The sequence below is a fragment of the Stenella coeruleoalba genome (assembly GCF_951394435.1).
Source record: "Stenella coeruleoalba genome assembly, chromosome: 11".
In the NCBI taxonomy this organism is placed as follows: Eukaryota; Metazoa; Chordata; class Mammalia; order Artiodactyla; family Delphinidae; genus Stenella; species Stenella coeruleoalba.
In genome coordinates this window covers 18,309,444-18,332,080 of record NC_137157.1, presented here as the reverse complement: position 1 = coordinate 18,332,080, position 22,637 = coordinate 18,309,444, and the positions used below count along the sequence as shown (strand labels likewise).

The following is a 22,637-nucleotide window of genomic DNA, read 5'->3' as shown; positions in this document are numbered from 1 at the left end:
CCTTTCTTGTCATTCTGCCTCTTGCTAGTCCCAGACTTCCCAAATGAGCAAATAACTGGTCCCTGCTGAGCTCTTGGGCACTCCTGTCCGGGCTGTGTGCCTCCTATAGGCACCCAGAGCACCTTGTGCTTACCCCTGTCTGGGGGGGGGGGGTGCATGTGTGCACACACACACGCGCACGCATGCACGCGCACCTTCTGTGTACCAGGCATCTTACTAAATCCTTAACATGCTGCAGCACCCCCTTTAAACCACAGCCTCTGGGCTTATGCTATTATTATGCCCATTTCATAGATGAGGAAACTGAGAGCCTAAGCAAACTTGCCTAAGGTCGCTCAGCTGTCTCCGTGCAGAGCCCAAGCACTTAACCGTTAGTATGTTCTATCAGCGTAGGGCACGTCCCACCTAATTGTCTGTCTCCCCACTGGACTGTCAACTCTTGAGGGCAGGTCTTTGTCCTTGTTTCCTACTTCACTCCTACTGTTCATAAAGATGTTGAAATGAGAAAGTAAGTTGGTGAATTTTCTCATCACTCACTTTTTGTTTAACTCACTGGAGTTTGGTTCCTACCCCTCCTCTCAATGGAAACCACTGGCGTAACAGTGCCCAGGGCTGCACCTGCCCTAATGTGCTCCCTGGCAGCTGCAGCATCTGACCTTGGCCTCCCTGCCTATCAGGGTCCTTCCTGCTCTTTACTAAACCTGTTTCTCCTACTCATCCCATCAGGCCTGTCTCCTGACATTCAGACCGTGGAGCGTGGACCCAACATTTTCTCTGCACTGTCCATGGGCCACATTTCCTAAAACCTTAAAACCCTAACACCCTGCTTTCACAATGCCCCTCACCTCCCACGGAAAAGAAGATCAAGTCCAAATGCTCGGCCTGGTAACTCTGAGGACTTCACATGGACTCAACTCACTTCAACCCGCTTAGCTGAGCTGTCGCCTATCCAACTGTCACCTTCCTGGCTCCGTTCCCCGCCCCCATGGACCCAGCCTCAGGTCTTTCTGCCAGCCGTTCAGGTCCAGCTCATGCCCTCCTCTCCTTGAAGGGATTACCAGAGCATCTCAGCTCTTGTACTTATCTATTTACTAACTGATTTACTTTTCAACCGGTATTTACTAACTTATTCCGTAACCTCAACCACTTTCAAAAAGGAATTAAGACAGCTCTGAGATGTATTGCCTTTTGGTAAATTTGCACATAATAATTGTTGTTGCCACTTTCGTGGTGTTTAATAATTTTTTAAATGTTTTCACATACATTAATGCATGTAATGTTCATAATCCCAGGAGCAAGGCATCATCATTTTCATTTTTCAGGTGAGGCACTTGAGTTCTCAGAGAGGTTAAGTGACTTGCCCAAGATCCCACAGCTGGTAAATGGCAGACCCAGGAATTGAACCCAGACTTTTTAAACTCAAAGTCTAGAGCTTTCTTTAATCTATCACACCTTTAAACATCACTGATCTACCAGCCCTCTGTGTTATTTTTTCACACCCTAACATCCCCAAAACAACTGTAAGTTGCATGAGATCAGGGGCCATCTTTTCTCTTTCATATCTTATATCCTCCCTCACTCCAACCTGGTGCCAGTTGTGATGGTTCAGCATATATGTTCATTAACAAACCCCATGGCGGATAAGTTAAAAATAATAGTGGCTAAAACCTACTGACTGTGTCCTGCATGCCATCCTCTATTCTAAGCACTTTAGAAACGTTAACTCTTCCAGTTTCCACATCAACACTATCAGCTGGAGCTTTTATCATCCCCGTTTCACAGCTGGGAACGTTGAAGCCCAGAGAGATGAAGGAACTTGCCTAAGGAACTAGGAAATGGCCAAACCAGAAAGAAAACCCGAGTGGTTTGGCACTGTGTCCCAAGCCCCTGCTCAATGCTAGCTCTGGAAGGGGGCAGTGTACTGAGTTCTGTGGCCCTCCTGTAGGGCTGGGTGGCTGTGTTCTTACAACATAAATTCTGATTGGGACGAATCTGAGGTTGTTGTTTCATTTAACGTTTCTGGAATTACTCCTTTACCTCGAATATAGAAGATAATTTAAGCCATTAAACATGAAAGAAATGCATGGCTCTGGCAACATGGGGATTCATCCAGCCTGGGCATCGTTCATGTCGGCATCGACAAGGCTGGCAAGGACGATGCCCAGAGATGCCCTGGGATTATGCCTCTCATTGATCCTCCTCTGTGTTCTCTCTCCTCTCTCCTCCCTCTCTTGCACGAAATGAATAAGGAATTGTCCTTTCTCTCTGCCGCAGCTATATTTAACCAGTGGATAAATGTGAGTACCTTTGTTGGAATTAGGATTGGGAATATATAATAATTTTAGATATTTGGACTACATGTAACAGAAAACTGAAAATGCAGCTGGTGAGGGGGAGGGAGGGAAATTGTCTAGAACAGTGGTTCTCAGCTTTGATTGCACTTTAGAACCACATGGAACAGATGATTTTCAATAGCCGTGCCTAGGCTCCCACCCCCAGACTCTCTGATTTGATGGGGTAGAGGTTTGACCTGGGCATCAGCGTATTTTAACACTTTCCCAGGTGATTCTAACATGCAACCAGGGCCAAGAGCTTCTGGTCTAAGATAAGCTGGGGTGGTCGACTTTTCAACCAATCCAAATATATATGTATAACTTCGTTCATCAGAAGAGGTATTTTTGAAAAGTCAGCATAATTCATCACGGTAATTCACCAAATTATATTTGGCATTTATAGTTGCAGTACTGTCTTATTTCATGTGTGTTTAGCCCTCAGCCCAACATGCCCAGAGGAGCTTTTCCCTCTCCTTTGGAAAGTTCTATAACAAAGAGTCTAATCCCACCATCCCCAGTTGTCTGAGTCTCTGTCATCTTTGCCTGAGTGGCCCAAGGTGGCAGGTTCAGCCAGCCATCGTGACAAGTGGTTTGTCCTTTTTAAGAAGACAGATGCCAAGATACGCAGTGTCTGGTCAGCAGCCACTCCAGGACGCCTTCCTGTTGCTTCCATGTGGGGTCCCTCTGACCCCCATCACACGGGACAGCAGGGACTGAGGGTCCTAGAGCAGGTGCTGATTTTCATACAGACCCACCCCACACTCATAAGCTTGCCCTGTGGTGGGCTAGACCCACTCGTCCTAGCTCACAAGAGCACAGCTTTCCCAACTCCACTTTCTATGCTGTTATGACGGTAGCTTGGAATCAGCTATGATGGGAGAACTTACACCACAGAAATCAGCAAACACTGCGAAGCGGGGCTTTTGTTTGTTTGTTTTTCCTGGAGAGCCGGTTGTGAAACATAAGCCCACCACTGCTTCTACCCAGAAGTAGCTCTAGCTGAGTAGATAAAGTTTGATTTCAGGCCTCCAGTCTCTCTCTCTCATGCTGAAACTGTTCCTGTAATCTTGCCACCACCTTTATTCCAAAGGCATCCAAGCATACTCAAGGTTCTCTGTACACACGTGTGCACACACACGCATGACACTCTCAAGAGTGTTCGCTGCCTCTTCATTTAGACTAAAGGGTGAATGACTGATAATGACTCAAGTGTGACCTGATCAGGAAAATTTGCCTTTTGTCAAGGTTCACACGTTTAAATAAAAGGGATGAGTCTCAGAGGGAAGAGGAGGCGTCAGCCAGTAGGTGGGATCGATTTGGGAAAGGGGTCCCTAGGACCTTCCCAGTATCTCTGAAATTATATCACATGGGAAATTGTCATCTCTGCCAAGCATTAAGTCAGCATTTGTCCTCTGACATGAGTCAGGCCAGTTTCTTTTCCTTCTGCGATTCAGAATGCTTCCCTACAACCCATGCTGTCAGCCGCCTCAAACCTCACCATCCTCGTGCCTTCCCAACAAGCTATTGAGGACATGGACCAAGATGAGAAAGCCTTTTGGTTGACTAAGAGCAATATTCCCACCCTCATAAAGTAGGTATTATGTGTGTTTTATTTTTCATGGTATCTTACTGGCATCAGTGTGAATGAAGTTCAGTGAAGGGAGGCCACGTGGTCCTTCAGATCCATGCAACTGACCATGTCCCAGGACCCCCTCACCTCCTTACCCCACGATGGAAGTCGTCAACATGACTGACAGCCAATTCTGTGCTAACTGCTCTATGTACAACCTAGTTAATCCTCCCAAGGACCCTGTGAAACAGACAGAATTATTCCCATTTTATAGATGCGGAAACCGAGGCACAGGGTGGTTAATTAACTAACCCCAGGTACCATGGCTGAAGTTGCAGGGGGAGATTTTGAACCCGGTAGTCTGGCTCCAGAACCTACTCTCTTAACTCCTCACAATGCCACTGCCTCAAGCATTGATACCTCGTTACAGCCCTTATGGACTGTTGTCGTAGGTACCATACGCTCCTGGGCACGTACGGAGTGGCTGATCTGCAGGCCCTGTCACCTTCTGACATGCTGGCAACGTCTGTGCAGGGCAGCTTCCTCCACCTGGCGAAGGCGGATGGGGTAAGAGAGCGTCGTGTTGTGTCTGTTTAGTGGAAACTTGTGACCTACGTTCATAGTGTACTTTTAGTTTTTTTCTGTTAGGGAAATTTCCAAACGTGAGCAAAAATAAATGGAGAATAAAACCTCCACGTAGGTATCACCCAGCTTCAACACTTAGCAACCTGTATTCACACACACACACACACACACACACACACACACACACTTACTCTGTAGCAAGGATAGTACAAAATGAAGCTCTCTGCCCACTGGTTGGCCACAGGCTCTTCCTGACAGACAACAGACTGATCCGGAAAGACAATCCTTTCATTTCTTCTGGGTGAAGGCCGCGCAGTTTCACAACTTTGATCTTTATGTGTGGTTAAGAGCTGGTTATTGGAAACCTACTAATTGAGTCATTTGAGATTACTACAATTTTGTATTAAGCTAGGGTCAGTCAACAGATATTTATTGGGACTCCTCTGGTGATCCAGTGGTAAAGAATCCGCCTTCCAATGCTGGGGATGTGGGTTCGATCCCTGGTTGGGGACCTAAGATCCCACATGCCGCGGGGCAACTAAGCCTGCACGCCATAACTAGAGAGCCCACGTGCCTCAAACTACAGAGCCCACAAGCTCTGGAACCCGCACTCCACAACTACAGAGCCCATACGCCCTAAAACCCAAGTACTGCAACTAGAGAGAGAAAACCTGCACACCACAGCTAGAGAAAAGCCCACGTGCCACAACGAAATATCTCGCATGCCTCAACGAAGACCCTGCGTGCCGCAACGAAGACCCGATGCAGCCAAAAAAATAAACAGATACTTACTGAACACCTCCTATGCTCCAGGAACTGATCTGAGTGTTGGAGACAGGACAGTGCACAGGAGAGCAGAGCCCTGTAGAAGCTCACCTTCTGGCTTTTTCTATAGTGTTTCAAGGACTTGGATTCAGTTTTCTGTGCGGAAGTCTGACTGCCCTGCTGAATGCGGCAGTGTTTTAAAGTTCTTTCTGTGAACTGAACAAGATGAAAACGGAGACTCTACTGGGAAATGAGAACTGCCCCATCAATGGAGCATGGGCCAGGGTCAGAATATTCTAGAATTGCAGCTCTAAAGCATTTCTGCCCATCTACCCATCAGTGATGGCGCTGTGAAAAGGCTCTATGCCTAGTATTACCTAAATATATGTGCTTCCTCAGATCATTCCTTTTAGAAAGCAGAAAAGAGTTACATACGGTCCCATGGACTCTTTACATTTTATTACAATAATTCTAGAACGTTACATGCATATATCAGACAATGGGTGGTTTTCCATTGGTGTTTGAAATCACTGATGCTCTGAGCAAGCATTAGTCGAACACCCACCCTGGGAAGGTTCATCCCAGGTTCCGTAGATTCAGAGGTAAATCAGTCAAGACCTGTGAGCTAGAGCAGCCAACCATCAAAGACACAGTTGTAATGGGTTCTTTCTTACGCCTGATATAAATGTCTCCCTGTAACCAGAAGAGATGTGCAAAGTAGCCAGGAACGTTTGTTTCAGGACCTCTGCTGATGTTCTCAGGGTGAGGCAAGTCCCCTCTGCACCCAGGTTTCCCAGGAGGAATTTCAGACAAAGAGCAGTGGTGGGAGAAGAGGAGAGGAAACCAGAGAGAGCGGAGCCCAGATGTGTCATTTGGGTTTACTTAGCTCCTTTCCCCGTGTAATTAATATTCTTGAAAAGTCAGTAACTATCTGTATTCGTTTGCTAGGCCTACTATAACAAAGAAACACAGACTGGGTGGCTTAAACAACAGAAATTTTTGTCTCAGAGTTCTGGAGGCTCGAAGTCCAAGGTCAAGGTGTGGGCAGGGTTGGTTCTCTCTGAGGACTGACGTCAGGCTCTCTCCTTGGCTCGTAGATGACCGTCCTCACGTTCACATGGTCTTCTCCCTCCATAGCTGTCTGTGCCCAAATATCCTCTTCTTATAAGGACACCGGTCATATTGGATTAGGGCCCACCCTAATGACCTCATTTTAACTTGATTACCTCTGTAAAGACCCTGTCTCCAAATAGGGTCACATTCTGAGACACTGGTGGTTAGCACTTCAGCATACGAATTTTGGAGACACAATTCAACCCACAACACTATCTGCGGTGTTTTTCCAACTGCAGGGTCACTTTAGTGAGCCTCAGCCAGCAATTTTTTTTTTTTTTTTTTTTTTTGGCAGCATTGGTTCTTCTTTGCAGCGCACGGGCTTTCTCTAGTTGCAGCGAGTGGGGACTTCTCTTATTGCGGAGTACAGGCTATAGGCGGCGCGAGCTTCAGTAGTTGGGGTGCATGGACTTCAGCAGTTGTGGCACGCAGGCTCAGGAGTTGTGGCTCGTGGGCTCTAGAGCGCAGGCTCAGTAGTTGTGGCGCACCGGCTTAGTTGCTCTGCGGCATGTGGGATCTTCCCGGACCAGGGATGGAACCCGTGTCCCCTGCATTGGCAGGAGGGTTCTTAACCACTGTGCCACCAGGGAAGTCCCCAGCACTTTTTGAATGAAATAGAATGAAATAGAGTAGAATCGATGATCAGGTGCCTCCCACATAGTAGAGGAAAGTATTATTTCATTTCAATTGTGTGTGTGTGTGTGTAATGTCAAAAGGCTCACAGTTTAAAAATATTTCTGACTGTGTGTCATGGTCCAAAAGTGAGGAGGTCACTACTACTCAAAAAGTGGGAAACCCACAAATAATTCAGTCCCTGGGTGTACTCTGTAGGGACTCACCTTCTCACTGTGGTGCGTTCACAGAATATCACAATCGAAGGAGCGAGCGTCATTGATGGTGACAACGCAGCCACAAACGGAGTGATACACGTCATCAACAAGGTACCAAATCGCTTCCTCCCGCACACGTGGAATCTCTTCTCCTTTTGTTATTTATCCTCCTGTGCAGGATCTTTTTTGGGAAAAAAATACTTAGCCTTAATATAAAAACAACCTGTATTGTGCTTCACTATTTTTATTTTAAAACCATTTCGAGGCTCTACTCATTCAGTAAGACTCAGTTACTATATACTCAGCCTATATCCTGCAGTGGGTCCCGTATAATGTGTGGCCACATATATCATATTTCTTAGTTATCAGAACATCTTACAAGGTACACGGGAACCTTAGTATTGGGAAGTCCATATGCCCAGATTGGATGTAATCAAGAACTGGAGGAGACGCAACTGGCTGTGTGTCACTGGTCCTCTCCCCTCTGCATTATTGTGCCCTGGAAAAAAAAAATGGAAAAGGGTAGGAAGGGTATTGTAGAATTTTTATTTTCTTCTAAGATGCAATTCAACAGTATTCAAAGGTATGAAATAGAAAAAAAAAAGTTTAATGGGAAACGAGCTTTTAAACTATCCTATAATTTTCAGTTACTATATTAATATCTTCATTTAAAATTAAAGTTCGAATTTAGGGTATACTGGGAAATTTTGAAAAGCGGAAGATTAGAAAAGACAATTAACTAATTGCATTTTAACTAAAATTATTCTCACTTGGCACTTACATACTTTTCTATTTCAAGTTACAGAACACATTAACTGTTTCTGTTCAGAAAAGAGAGGCTTCTTATAAGACTTCTGAGTGCAACACTTTGCAAAGACCTTGCAATTCTCTTGTATTACCAAGAGGCATTAAAAACTACACCATATTTTGAGCAAGTGATAGGTCATTTGCAGGGAACTATACTGGGCTTATGCCTTCATTTATCAGAAAGCAAAATTACTAAGAGTATTTTTCTTCTCCAATACTGACTTTTCAAAGTACTAAAAAAAAAATTTTTTTAAATGTAAAATTACCTCTTCTTCTCATTTACATTTTTGATTAACAAAACCTCATTAGTAAAATGGCATCTCAACCCATGTCCTGCACTGAGCGTTATTATCACGGGGGCCAGGTCGAGTCCCACCTCCTCTGTGAAGCCATCCCTGATCCCTGCAGCCCGTATCACCGAGGCTGACATAGTGTCAAGAGGGTAAGTTCTAGAATCATACAGCATCTCGTTCAGGCGCTTAACTAACTGTGTAACCCTGGGCAAGTTACATAACCTCTCTGAGCCCCATTTTTCTTCCCTATGAGTATTAAACAACACCTCCTCTCTCACTGCTGCCTAGGGAGACCTCGATAAATGTCATTTTTATTCCCTTTTCCTTCCTCTGAAATCCCGTGGGATTTCTCAGTATAGAACTCATTTGGCATAACTGTGCCCCCTTGTTTTGATAGTTCTTTATGGAATAGGTCGTGAGCCCCCATATAATGGCGTGTCCCGGAGGGGTGGAGCTGCCTCTCTTCTCTGTCCCTCATCAGCATCACCACCCCACCTTGTGTGCAGTAATATTGGAATGATGGCCAGCCCTCTAGGTGCCAGGTGTCATGTATTGCATTATCTCATTTGATGTTTATAACAACCCTCAGAAAGTGTGTGCCGTTCTCCTCACTTCTCAAAGGAGGCCACTGAGGGTCCTCATGGCTGGGTAGCTGGATTGAGGAAGAAGTTTATGTGGACACAGAGATCCATGGTTGCGCATCAACTGATTCAAGTTCACGGCTTAGCCTCTGGGCTGCAGTGGCTCATTAAGGAGCTCCTTTTCTACCTGTCCATTGGACGCTGTGGTCCCCTATGTTAGGGCCACCATGAACAGTTGTGCAGGTTGTTCCCTGCCTAGAGGTGCCTGGTCTGGTGGTGGAGTAGGGCTGAAATCCAACCCACTTCACTTCCCAAACTATGCACCCCTCTTTGGTCTTGCAAACGATCAAAGGAAAAGGTACCTTGTTCTCTATTTGCAGAGGCTTCATGATCACATATTGTTATGTGACATGAACCTATGTACCGGAGAGCAGCAAGTCCTACCAAGGCAGGCTAACAGAATTTTGGGGCTTCCTTTCCCAGGTTCTGGTTCCCCAAAGAGGTCTAACTGGCTCCTTACCAAACCTACTCACCCGGCTGGACCAGATGCCTGACTATTCCATCTTCCGGGGCTACATCATTGCAAGTACCACGTCCTCTGCATGACCCTCTGCTCGGGTTACCTGGGAACAGAAGTCCCTCACGTGCTCCTGTCTCTTTCCATCACAGCAACATAATCTGGCAAGTTCGATCGAGGCTGCTGACACTTACACGGTGTTTGCTCCAAACAACGACGCCATTGAGAGTTACATCCGGGAGAAGAAGGTCACAACTCTGGTAGTATCAGCAATAATAACCTGGGAAATTATTTCCTGGAAATTCAAGCACTTAAAGTTTTTCAGTCCATCAACCATGTACCATTTCACTCTTTCATCAAAACTTCCTTGTCGATATCCAGATATTTAACGTAAACTTGAGCAGAGACTCTCTCATACCCGAACCTCCCCCAAGCCAGAGCTACTCATATATTGAGTTCGTACCCCTGGAAGCACACACTCAGGCTCACATACACAAGGATGAAGGCATCCCAGGAACCTGGAAACATCTTCATGGCCACCCCTCCTCCCCTCCCTGGCTTCTCCCAGGTCCCATGCAGTGAGCTGTCAGCAGCTGGGACCTAGAGGGAGTGCACTGTCTCTGTCTTCCTCCTATTCTCCCCGTCTCTGTCTTCCCTGATTCCTAACATCTGGGGCTGAACAGTCAGAACTTGTCAAAAGACTTCGTGAAATAATTGAAAGCTCCAGTCCTGTCACTCTCTGGCTCAAAACCCTTGGGTGGATCTCCATTTCCTGAATGACTAAGTCCAAGCTACCTCCCCAGCTTCTTAGGGTCTCCATAAACTGGCCACGATTACCTTCTATTCAGTGCTGGCGCCAGAATTTCCATTTAGAAGGATCCCAGGGGTGCCCTGCACCCAGCCCCAAGTTTAAAGCTGTAACTGCACAGCAAGCACGCTGTTTTCACTTCTCTCTTTATATAGGGTGACTGAGATGAGGATGCTAAGGAGATGGGGGCTGATACTTGAAGTCCCGCTAAGCCACCCTTGGGCCCACTGCTGTCTCCCATCCATTCTCTGCAGATACCATGTGGTCTAACCAGAGTGATGTCATACAGACCCTAAAGAAAGCAAAGGCATGTTCAGTACCTTGCTCCTATCTACACAAACAAACACACACACACCCCCGCCCCCTCAGTCAGGAAGGCTGCCCTTCCTCCTTCGATGCCTCCTGAAACCTCCCCACCCATTCTTTTTTTTTTAACATCTTTATTGGAGTATAATTGCTTTATGATAGTGTGTTAGTTTCTGCTTTATAACAAAGTGAATCAGCTATACATATACCCATTCTTCAAGTCCAGTCTCACCTCCTCAGACAAGCTGGCTCTGGCCCCTGAGCTGCAGAAAATCTCTCCTGCCTCTGAATTCAGACCATTAGTACGCCCTTCAGCACTTACACACCTGGTATAAGGAACTGTCTTTTCAGGCAGGTGTGTCTTAGCTCTCCAATTGGATGAAAACTCTGTGAAGGGAGGAACCGTGTGTTAGGCTTTTGTAACTGCCGTGTTGAGCAAGCAGGACTCCTGGGATGGAAGTGGAAGTCCTCTTCACTGTGTCTCCTCACCCCCAGCCCTCCCCCAGCCCTTTGAACCTGTTCAGTGGGGAATATTCTTCTCCTGCCCTGGGATAAACCCTCAGGCAATCCCGCAGCCTTTTTTTTTTCTTTTTTTAACATCTTTATTGGGATATAATTGCTTTACAATGGTGTGTTAGCTTCTGCCTTATAACAAAGTGAATCAGCTATACGTATACATATGTTCCCATATCTCTTCCCTCTTGTGTCTCCCTCCCTCCCACCCTCCCTATCCCACCCCTCCAGGTGGTCACAAAGCACCGAGCTGATCTCCCTGTGCTATGCGGCTGCTTCCCACTAGCTATCTACCTTACGTTTGGTAGTGTATATATATGTCCATGCCACTCTCTTGTTTTGTCACAGCTCGCCCTTCCCCCTCCCCATATCCTCAAGTCCATTCTCTAGTAGGTCTGTGTCTTTATTCCTGTCTTACCCCTAGGTTCTTCATGACATTTTTTTCCCTTAAATTCCATATATATGTGTTAGCATATGGTATTTGTCTTTCTCTTTCTGACTTATTTCACTCTGTATGACAGACTCTAGGTCTATCCACCTCATTACAAATAGCTCAATTTAGTTTCTTTTTATGGCTGAGTAATATTCCATTGTATATATGTGCCACATCTTCTTTATCCATTCATCCGATGATGGGCACTTAGGTTGTTTCCATCTCCGGGCTATTGTATATAGAGTTGCAATGAACATTTTGGTACATGACTCTTTTTGAATTATGGTTTTCTCAGGGTATATGCCCAGTAGTGGGATTGCTGGGTCATATGGTAGTTCTATTTGTAGTTTTTTTAAGGAACCTCCATACTGTTCTCCATAGTGGCTGTACCAATTCACATTCCCACCAGCAGTGCAAGAGGGTTCCCTTTTCTCCACACCCTCTCCAGCATTTATTGTTTCTAGATTTTTTGATGATGGCCATTCTGACTGGTGTGAGATGATATCTCATTGTAGTTTTGATTTGCATTTCTCTAATGATTAATGATGTTGAGCATTCTTTCATGTGTTTGTTGGCAGTCTGTATATCTTCTTTGGAGAAATGTCTATTTAGGTCTTCTGCCCATTTTTGGATTGGGTTGGGTTTTTTTTGCTATTGAGCTACATGAGCTGCTTGTAAATTTTGGAAATTAATCCTTTGTCAGTTGCTTCATTTGCAAATATTTTCTCCCATTCTGAGGGTTGTCTTTTGGTCTTAGCCTTTCTGCTTCCCCAGAAAGTCCTATCATCACTGTAAGTCACAAACACAGTCTCAATTAAGTAAAAAAAAAAAAATCCAGCTCCTTGTAAAAATCGACATTTTGAATTGAATTTAGAATTAAATCTTCTTTCCTCACTGCTCCATGCTGGGCTTTGTCCAGAAAGGAAACTAGAGGAGGGGGTTTGGTCCTTGAATCAATCAAGGTCCATCAGAGGGTGGCAGGAGGGATAGACTGGGAGTTTGGGATTGATATGTACACACTGCTGTATTTAAAATAAAATGCCTTTCCATGAAAAAAAAATCAGTATGGAAAGGTAAAAATGATGCTAAAAAAAAAAAAAAAAATCAAGGTCCATCAGGAGACGGAAACCATACCAGAGAGAATTCAATGTTATGAATTGTTTATTGGGTATAAAATTATATAAATATAATTGAAAGGTAAAAAATATAAAGGTATATAAAGGCATATAAATATATATAAGGTATATAAAGGTATATAAATAAAATATATAAAGGTATATAAATATAATTGAAAGGTAAAAAAGAGATAGCATAGAAGCATCTATAACCCCAAAGGCTGGGAGAACAGAGGAAAGAGGTCAGAACAACTAAACGTCAGAAATCTGGAGGAGCTGTAACGCAGACCTCTGAGGCTTGAGGCTTGTGGCTCTGACATTGGAGGAGGGTCCCTGGGGTCCAAGACCCAGGCGTCTCGGAGATGCCATTGCCCAGCTGGTGCTGGCGTCTTGGGAGAAGGGGGACATGATAAGGCCAGTCTGGGAGTGACAGGCCTCTGCCGCTCGGATCCAGCTGCCGCTGGCAGGGCGATGAAGTGCAGCTGGGGTGATGCCCCCAGGACCAGGAAGCATGCAGGAAGAGGAGATCCCTCTAACAGGCCTCACGGTCTCCCTCGAGCACTTTCCACTGGTGGCGCCAAACAGGAGACCTGGCAGAGGAGAAGCGTGGGCTGTGGTCCCAGCTCCACCGCAGAAACAGTGTAGAGGGTGGTTTGGAGCTGAGACAGTAATTCACCATCTCTCCTTCCCCATGTGACGCTTCTATTTCCTTTCCTGATCTCACTGAATTCAGCTTTGGTCTCACCGGGTTTGCAGTTAGGACCTGTTGATGGTCGGGAAGAGATGTTAAGAGGGTAGGAAGTTCTTATCTAACTGGTACCGTCTTGAGATGCCATTGCTCTCTCGCTCTCTGATGGGTTCTTTGGAGACCCCACCCATCCCTGGTGGTCTCTGACTGCAGTTCCCCCCACCTGTGTGCATGTGTCTCTTCCTACAGCCACTTTTTTTCCCAGTGGACCCTCAGCGTCCAGAGGCCACCTCCAGCCTTTCCCCTGGGGAGGCCCGTCTGCCCTTCCAGAAAGCCATCCAGGATAGGACCTAAGGCACCAGCTCTCTCAGACACGGCCAACCCTCTGGTCCACAGGACACCTGTACTCTCTTGTCCCATGTCAGTGCTGGGAGTGCAGGCCTGTCTCCGTGCGGTGACAGCCTGCCCCCTCCGCTGGGGGTCAACCTGCCAGCAGTCCCTGGCACAAGATTGCTCAGGCCTGAGTGACACCCCACAGGCTACCCTGTCTGCAGAGGACACAGATCAAGCCCTTTGAAATACCCCATTGAGCCTCCTCTCATGACCCCTGAGGTGAAAGGCAGGCTGGGTTGTGAGGACTCTCTTCACAGCTGTTCTCACCAAAGAAATCAACTTTAAAATCCCCCCCAACCTTTTCTGCCCTCACTCTGGGTTTTAGGGTCCCGTAGTGAGTTCCTGACCATCCTACATGGAAAGTCTGCAGGTTCCCCAAGGTGATCTGTCTCGGGTTTGGTATTTATTATCTACTGTGCCCTGATGCCTCGGGTGAAATTTCCAGTTCAACAAGCTATTGCTCTTAAACCCCACGGTGCCTGGACATCAGGGTCGCCCAGTAAGTGCCCGGGGACCGGCTGATTTGTGGGTTGACTTTCCCTTCTGTGTGTTGTCCAGGAGGAGGACGTACTCAAGTATCACGTGGTCTTGGAGGAGAAACTGCTGAAAAATGACTTGCACAACGGCATGCATCGGGAGACCATGCTGGGCTTCTCCTACCTCCTTGGCTTCTTCCTCCGCGATGACCAGGTGCGATCCTTTCCCTTAAAACCCACAGGCGGGTGTCCTAGCTCCATGTCCGTCATCACTTTTGCGTTGCATAATCTCCCCAGCACTTCCTAAGCCTTCTCTACAGAAGACAGTTGTCTGTGTTTCACCGTAAAGTAATGACTCAGCCAGACTGGGAAGCTCCCCTTCCCCTTCCCCTTCCCCGTCACCAAATCATCAGTGTGGCCTGGCTGACGATGGGATTGAATCCCAGCAGTCACAGGTGCCCTTCAGTTCTGATTCCTAACAAACAAACAGCCCCCCAAGCCACCTCCAAGAGGGAAGGGAACCCGGCAGCAAAACCTGACGCCCAGGAAGTGGCACTGGCCCCAGGGTATAAGGAGCCTCACGGACTCCAGCAGCTAAATGAATAAACATTATTATCATTGCTTGATCATACAGACTGCAGACCTCGGACCAACTGACCCCCATACCAGTATTCCAGTATTAATCTCACACAACCCCTAAGTACTTAAAAGTGTTTAGAATTCGTAGAAAGAATTGAGACTAAATACATATTTTAAGTATTTCAATATAAAATTCTTTGTACCTACTTCAAACATCAATCAATCTGAAAATTCAACAAGAAATTCACTACATAACTCTAGTATACATTCTCATAAGAAAAATTAATAAAAACAAATGATTATTTAGGATAAACTAAGCACTATATTAAAGTAAAGAAAGTTTAATTGCAAATTTTTAAGCAATAATAATTGGTCCCTGTAAAAAAGTGCAGTTTTGTAAATAATTTTCTCAGTGTTATCATCATTGAAGTACAAGTGAATTTTGTGTACAGTTTTTCTTTCAACATACTTGGGTTAAAAAAACAAAGTCTTCATGGTTCTTCATTACTTAGGGAATAATCTAACTCCAAATATTTCCCTCTGACTCCTATAAATAATCTTACCTATTGTGCAATAATTTTGAGGAGATCCTTTCAAATACATTTTCTTTTTTTTGCAGGTAAGGCAATTTTTGTCAGTAAAGACCTTACGTTTTTGTTTTTAATCTATGTCATCTTTTATTTCATCATGTAGAGCTGAATGTTCCAGTGCAGTTACTTGAATCAGTTTTGATTCTGTCAAATTATTTTTCATGTGTTTGGAAAGTCTTTGATCTAGAGCTTTTTTTTTTTTCCTTTCTCCAATAGAGGCTTTATCTTACAGTAAACAAATAGTTCGATCTTACAGTAGAGGCTTTGCTTTTATTGATAACTCATTTACTCTCAGGACAAAGAAGATGTAGAAAAATGCTCTCTGAGTAAACTTGTGTTCAGATCAAAATTTTAATGCAACCCGTAATTCTTCGAATACATCTCACAATAAAAATGATTCAGACTTTTTCTAATGCCAAATCAACAGTATTACAGCATCCAAAGTTCTGCCATTTTGATATTTTAAAATAGCTCAACGTCTTGGAATTCTACAAGTTTGTTTTGCAATAACCGTTTGACGCCACAAGTAAGGCCCCCTGCTTCTTTTCCGAGTCTACACGGACCCTGGACCACTTCTGTGGACCTTAGCCGTGATTTATCCCAACGTCCAGTGGAAATTCACTTGACTCCAAGTAAATCATCAGGGACTTTAACAGTCAGTGGAAGTTCAAATTTAAACACTTAGCAGAGTCATTTTAATCGTGACGCAGTGGGGAGTTTGAGAGATGTTAATCATTTTTAAACCCTTATGAGATATGAAGTTGACATCTGTTTAGTACAATAAAGAATTCCCTCTTCTCCCAACCTCAGCCCTGCTACACACCCCCCCCACACACACCACCCCCCAATTTTTCAAACAACCATTTGTTTTCAGTTATATTAGTTATATTAATGAATGAATGAATGGCTTTACTTATTTTGCTAAGCAATCATTAAGGTATGCTCCCATTTAAAAAATCGAAACAAAACAAGTTACAATTCAAAGTTGAATTTAATTTGGCAACATTTAGAAATTTCGTTCCCGTGTCTTAGATGCTTAGGGACACGCAAGGCAAAGACAATACAAACATACCATGAACTCCTAAGAAGCCCCAAGGGAAACATGGTATGGTAATGCAGACCTCAGAGCAGTCTCCTCACGCTGGGAAGTAATGCTATCTGGTGGAACACTTTTTACAAACTCTAAAACACTCAAATATGCTAGTTGTTTTTATTCTTATATAACAGCCACTTAGCCTTACTTAGGGGTGCTTGCAAATGAACCAGGAAGTAGAGATACGCTAAAAGGACACTGAGTTTCGTTCTCCATGTCTTGGCTTTGGAAGGCATCCACACCTCCTGGACCACCAATAACCAGCACAGCCAAGCACATCCATCGTCCATGGAGCCGATTTATCAGGGGCACTAACATAACGATCATGACTCAGAATTTTTAAACAATAAAAACCGATCATTTGAAGGGTGGAGAGAAACCTTAGAGATCATCTAGAACAACCTCTTCCTTTTACAAAAGGGGAAATTGAGATTCACAGAGGAAAAGCAACTAGCCCAAGGTCACACAGCTGGAAGGTGTCAGATGCACGACTGTCACTCAGACTCCCCTCTCCTAGGGCAGAGCTCTCTCCACTACACTGTGCTACCTGCCAGGTGACTTTTGGAATATCTCCTAGGCCGTTGTCATATTGATATCCTCCAATCCCCATCGTCCTTATTTCCCTTAAAATCACTGTAGTAAAAACTTACAGTTAACCCTCTGTTCACAGCTCTACGTAAATGAGGCTCCGATAAACTACACCAATGTAGCCACTGACAAGGGAGTGATCCATGGCTTGGGGAAAGTTCTGGAAATTCAGAAGAATAGATGTGATATTAATGACACTACTATCCTACGAGTAAGTTCTATCCGAGGCCAATGATGAGCTAAAGAGTGTTGGCTTATTTTTTATAATTTTGAGCATAGGACTCATCTATCAGAGTATCTCAATTCAGTTCAAAACACACTGCATGAGGGCTTCCCTGGTGGCGCAGTGGTTGAGAGTCCACCTGCCGATGCAGGGGACACGGGTTCGTGCCCCGGTCCGGGAAGATCCCACATGCCGCGGAGCGGCTGGGCCCGTGAGCCACGGCCGCTGAGCCTGCGCCTCCAGAGCCTGTGCTCCCTAACGGGAGAGGCCACAACAGTGAGAGGCCCGTGTACCGCAAAAAAACAAACAAAAAACACTGCATGAACATCTCTAAATGCCAAGGAGCATGCTTGGCTGTGGCTCCACAAAGATAAATAAGACATGACCCCTGCCCTCAGTGGGCTCACAGTCTAGCGCCTTGAAAGGCTGCCTGGAGGGTTATGTTGTGGAGGGAGGAGGCGTCTGGCGCCACCAGCCTTCCTCAAAGGGAAAACGTGCCACACCCAGCACAGGCACGGGAGTGGGGGAGGCAGGGTCTGGTGCACGCATGACAGGTTTTGGCCAAGCCTGGTCTAGCAGGAGAGACAATATGGAAATGGGTCATTTCAGTATAATATAGGATGCAGTAATGGAGACTTTTTAGTCCATGAGATGGTGTAGGGTCTCTCAATAATAGTAATAACTGCTGAAATTTACTGGGCACTTTTTATGTGCCAGGCACTGCTCTAAACATTCTACATGTATTAGGTAACCCTCACAACACCCTTCAACGCAGGTACTATTACTCCGCCCATTTTTCAGATGGGGAAAAATGAGCCCCAGAGAGGTTGAGTAACACCCGCAGGTTCACAGAGCTAGCCAGTGTCAGAGAAGGCGTTCAAATCCAGGCAGTCTGGCCCTAGAGCCAGAACTGTGAACGACCACACAATACCGTCCAGTAGGTGCCAAGTTAAGAACTAGTCACATTGGTCTCCTTCTGTTTTAGGAACAGGCTGCACTTAAAAGTGCCTGTCATTCTTAACTCGTGCTCTTTTATTTACGATAGTGAATATTATCTCCACGCGGACCCCATGGCTGGGCGCTGGGCGTGATGCATCCTTTAGTCTCTGAATCCGGCCCAATTCACTGAGTAGTGGGTTTTCAATAAATGAGAGTTGTTGTTAAAGGAATTAGGATTTAAGTGAGTTAAGACCCCCCCACAGGTTACAAGATTATGAGCATCTGGAGTGTATAGTAGAGAAAGTGATGCTCCAGTGTCCACAACCCAAAGTAGTTGAAGTGTTTGTCTCAAAGGACATTAAAGAGGTTGACCAGACGAGCTTCTGGTTTTCAGTTTTATAGCCTAAAACCTCCAGCGCCATGTCTGGAAAATATTTGTAGCCTCATTTTGCACTAAATGTAATAACCATGAGATATTCACTTTGGTTGTGTTTTACTAAGGGAAAGTGTGGGAAGTGTCCCCAGCAGCCGATCTGCCCGTTTGGAACTAAACCACTAGTAAGTATTTTGTCTGCTTTGATAAAACTGTTTCTGGATCCCAGGGAGGTCCAAATTAGAAAATGCGTCTCAAGCACGACTCATTTCACTGCTTTCATTCCTTCACTTGATTTTAATTTAATCTTACCTTCTTACCTTATATGCATCTTTCTAAAGTCTTAAATCCATTTTTTTTGGACCAAAGCAAAAATTTAATTAATACATAAATAGAAACAAGGGTTCATCTCAACCAACGCCCAGTGCAGGAAGGGATTTTTCACTTTCTACATCTTTCATATTCCAGTAGCTGGTTAAAGACAGGAGCAAGAAAGCTTATCAAAGGAGGCAAACTCCATATCCAACTCGGTATCCAACCTGGAGGAGTCCCACCTTCCCGATTCCCTTTACAGTTGAAGTTACAACCAACTTTCTCTAAGAAACACATGACAGACCTGCGGGGAGGTAGACATGTCTTTGAATTAACTACCCATCTGTATTTCTTATAGCTGTTTATTGCAAGAGCTAGCTCTGATGATGCTCCAAACATTACAAAGGATCAACTCTCATGTACCTTCCGTTGCATAATAGTAATTTATAGCTAACAATGCTGACTCTTCTCACTTGAGTTTGCATTTAATCTTGTATATTAGAAGTCTTTGTAAGCAGCCTTAATCTTGGCTCAGACCAAGGCAGAATATCAACCAATAAATAAACAGAAACCAAGCCCCATCTCAACGTGGAATGTTGGAAGGACGTTTTCATCTGATTGACTCTGTGATTCTTCCTAACTTGAAATGGTTCTAAAGAAAAGTTCTTTTTACATCGTACTACCATAAGGGATAATTATCTGAATTTTGCCACCTGGTATTCTGGCAGCCAACATTGTGATTTTGCATTTTCTTTCTTATGAAACAGCTCCAAGAAGCCAGCCCCCTCCTTTTCCAGAACATTTCAGTTAGAGAGACAGCAATGTGCCACCCACCTACTTGCTTTTAGAGATTGGAAAGCTTTGTTCTAACTGAAAAGCTGATATAATCATTATTATTTCATAGGGTGCAGAGACGAAGAGATGTCTCTATACCATTTATTTCATGGGCAAGCGATCCCTGTTCATTGGGTGCCAGCCAAAGTGTGTGAAAACTGTCACTGTGAGTATAATGATTTAATAAGCCTTCTAACTACTGCAGCAGCATTGAGAAATGTAATCATGTGTTATACTTTTCAAAGTGCCTTTCCATGTTTTTTTTTTTGGCCGCTCGTTGCTGCACACAGGGTTTCTCTAGTTACAGCGAGCAGGGGCTACTCTTCGTTGCAGCGTGCAGGTTCTCATTGCGGTGGCTTCTCTTGTTGTGGAGCACGGGCTCTAGGCATGCGGGCTTCAGTAGTTGTGGCACATGGGCTCAGTAGTTGTGACGCACGGGCTTAGTTGCTCCATGGCATGTGGGATCTTCCCGGACCAGGGATCAAACCTATGTCCCCTGCATTGGCAGGTGGATTCTTAACCACTGTGCCACCAGGGAAGTCCCCCTTTGCATGTATTCTTTCTGCCACCTCCCCTTCCTCCTTATCATCTTCATTACCACTGTCTTTCAGAGTAGTAGCGGTAGCACTAAAATTCAGGACAGCCCTGCAAGTCAGCCCATTGGTGAAAGCTGCAAAATTCTGTTGCATGATGAAGAAATAGAGGGGGGCTTCCCTGGTGGCACAGTGGTTGAGAGTCCGCCTGCCGATGCAGGGGACGCAGGTTCATGCCCCGGTCTGGGACGATCCCACATGCCGCGGAGCGGCTGGACCCGTGAGCCATGGCCGCTGAGCCTGCGCGTCCGGAGCCTGTGCTCCGCTATGGGAGAGGCCACAGCAGTGAGAGGCCCGCGTAACGCAAAAAAAAAAAAAAAAAAAAAGAAGAAGAAATAGAGGGACTGAGAGGCTAAGAGGATCTCCCTGTTCTCACAACAGAGGAAACGCCCCGTGAGCGAAAGAGACAGGAAATGGGCAGCTCTCCAGGGAAAGAACAGGTGCACCTGGTCATTTAGAAAGCGGGACCCCAGAGCTAGGCACCTCTGACCTGTAATTTTGGAATCTGCAGGAAAGTCTTTATAATGTCCTGTCCTGCTGCTTTCGCCGAAGACTAGACGCAGCCTCTGCCTATGCTGCAGAGGCAGCTGATTTGGCCCTTAAGTTGCGGAGCTTGCAGCTGCAGGAGATCTTGTGTTTTAACGCACTCAAGAATAAAGGCAGGCGCAAGCGAGCAGATATCCTGCAGGGCTTCCCTGAACTCAAAGAGAGTCATTCAAAGAATGTCAAAGGTCTCACCCACCTCCCAACCTTCAGTACCAGGTGAAATAACACACAACGCAAAGGTGCCAGGTTTGGGGATGGCGAGGGCCCCTCTGGCATCACTTGCGTTGTTTTTACTTTGTTCCTGCTGCCCCTCCTTCTTTCTCACTTTTCTTCGTCCTCTCCCCCTGCTTGCCTTTTTCCTTCCCCTCCTTCCTGCCTCCTCGGCAGAAGCCTCCACGCGGCTCCTGGCATGCCTGGAAATTGCATAGCCTCACCTGGTTCTCGGGGGCTGCTCTCCCCATCCCTCCCAACCCCTCCATGAGGGGTCAAAGCTACGGACACACATCCAGTCCCACCTGCAGGATGTCCACACCATGGCTGGACAAAACCAAAGGATGGAAGTGTGGCCTTGCCCAAGCCCAGCCTGGTCCTTCTGTTTCAGACGAGAGAATGCTGTGCGGGCTACTTTGGTCCCCAGTGCCAGCCCTGCCCAGGAAAAGCCGAGAACGTCTGCTTTGGGAACGGGATCTGTTTGGACGGAGTCAACGGCACGGGCACGTGTGTGTGTGGCGAGGGCTTCAGCGGGACAGCCTGTGAGACCTGCATGGAGGGCAAGTACGGCATCCACTGCGACCAAGGTGCGCACCCTCCCTGACCCAGGCAGGCTGCCCGAAACCAGCCGGAAATGCAGGAGAAAAGAGTGATTCGGCACGTGCTCCCTCACCAGCCTGTCTGGGGGGGGCGGGGGGGGGGAGACTGGAATCCCGCCCATTATCATGTGAATTACAAGAACTTCTGTGTTGTGTAATTTGCAATGGGCAGTGATTCCAAATATTTTCAGTTACTAACCTGGACTTATCTACCCTCCCCAATCTGCTCACTGACATTCTCCAACCCACCCACATTTCTGTATTGGCCTGCGTGTGCCGGTCCTCTGTGGGTACGCTCTGTTTTGGACATTGCTTGATCGTTTGAAAAGCAGATCTGTGCACATCATCTCATTTAGCCCATACAGGAGCCATGTATAGTTGAGTATTTGTATCCCCGTTTTACAAATGAGGACTTAAGGCAAAGAGGTTGAATGACTTCCCCCAAGGTCACACCTGATGAGATTGGAATGCACACCCTGCTTCCCTCCAAAGCTTCGTTCTTGAATCCTGTCCCTTACGTGAAGGTCACTCTATTGATTCATCCTCTGCCGGACACATGCTTTACGTTGTCTTCACAAAAATCATGATCTGTTTTAGCCGAGTCATCTGCATTCTCTCACCTGACTTTCTCGTGCCCAGGGACACACACCTCTGAGCGGGCTGACGTGGAGAAGGGGTTTCCTAATCCATGATGGGAAAACAAAGCATTTTTTTCTACTTTGTATTAAAAACTACATATTTGACCTGGCTATCGCTGTTTTCTCAACAGCTAGTCCAAACCAAACAAAATCAATATATAATTGAGTCATTATAATCGGACCGTATAATATATAATTGGCATTATAGTGCTGATTTTTTTTCTGTGTTATATGGAAGAATTATCTGCTTGCATTTATGCAGGATTTCCTAACCTAGGATCCACAGATGACCCTCATGGGGTCCAGCACACCCCCAAGGCTGAATGCTTTCTTCTGAGGAAGGCATCCTTAACTTTCATCCAGTTCTCAAAGAGGTTCACAGTGTTGCTGCGTA

At 45.7% G+C, this 22,637-nt stretch overlaps 1 protein-coding gene across 1 annotated transcript in view; it reads left to right on the top strand.

Moving 5' to 3' along the window:
* STAB2 (stabilin 2) overlaps positions 1 to 22,637 on the top strand; it is a 163,505-nt gene that overhangs the window by 88,956 nt on the left and 51,912 nt on the right. The window contains 12 exon segments of the mRNA XM_079935845.1: positions 2,250 to 2,297; positions 3,788 to 3,924; positions 4,356 to 4,470; positions 7,230 to 7,307; positions 9,361 to 9,447; positions 9,449 to 9,463; positions 9,547 to 9,654; positions 14,209 to 14,340; positions 17,059 to 17,187; positions 18,640 to 18,696; positions 19,728 to 19,823; positions 21,398 to 21,593. Of these exon segments, the coding sequence (XP_079791971.1) occupies positions 2,250 to 2,297; positions 3,788 to 3,924; positions 4,356 to 4,470; positions 7,230 to 7,307; positions 9,361 to 9,447; positions 9,449 to 9,463; positions 9,547 to 9,654; positions 14,209 to 14,340; positions 17,059 to 17,187; positions 18,640 to 18,696; positions 19,728 to 19,823; positions 21,398 to 21,593 (1,198 nt within the window).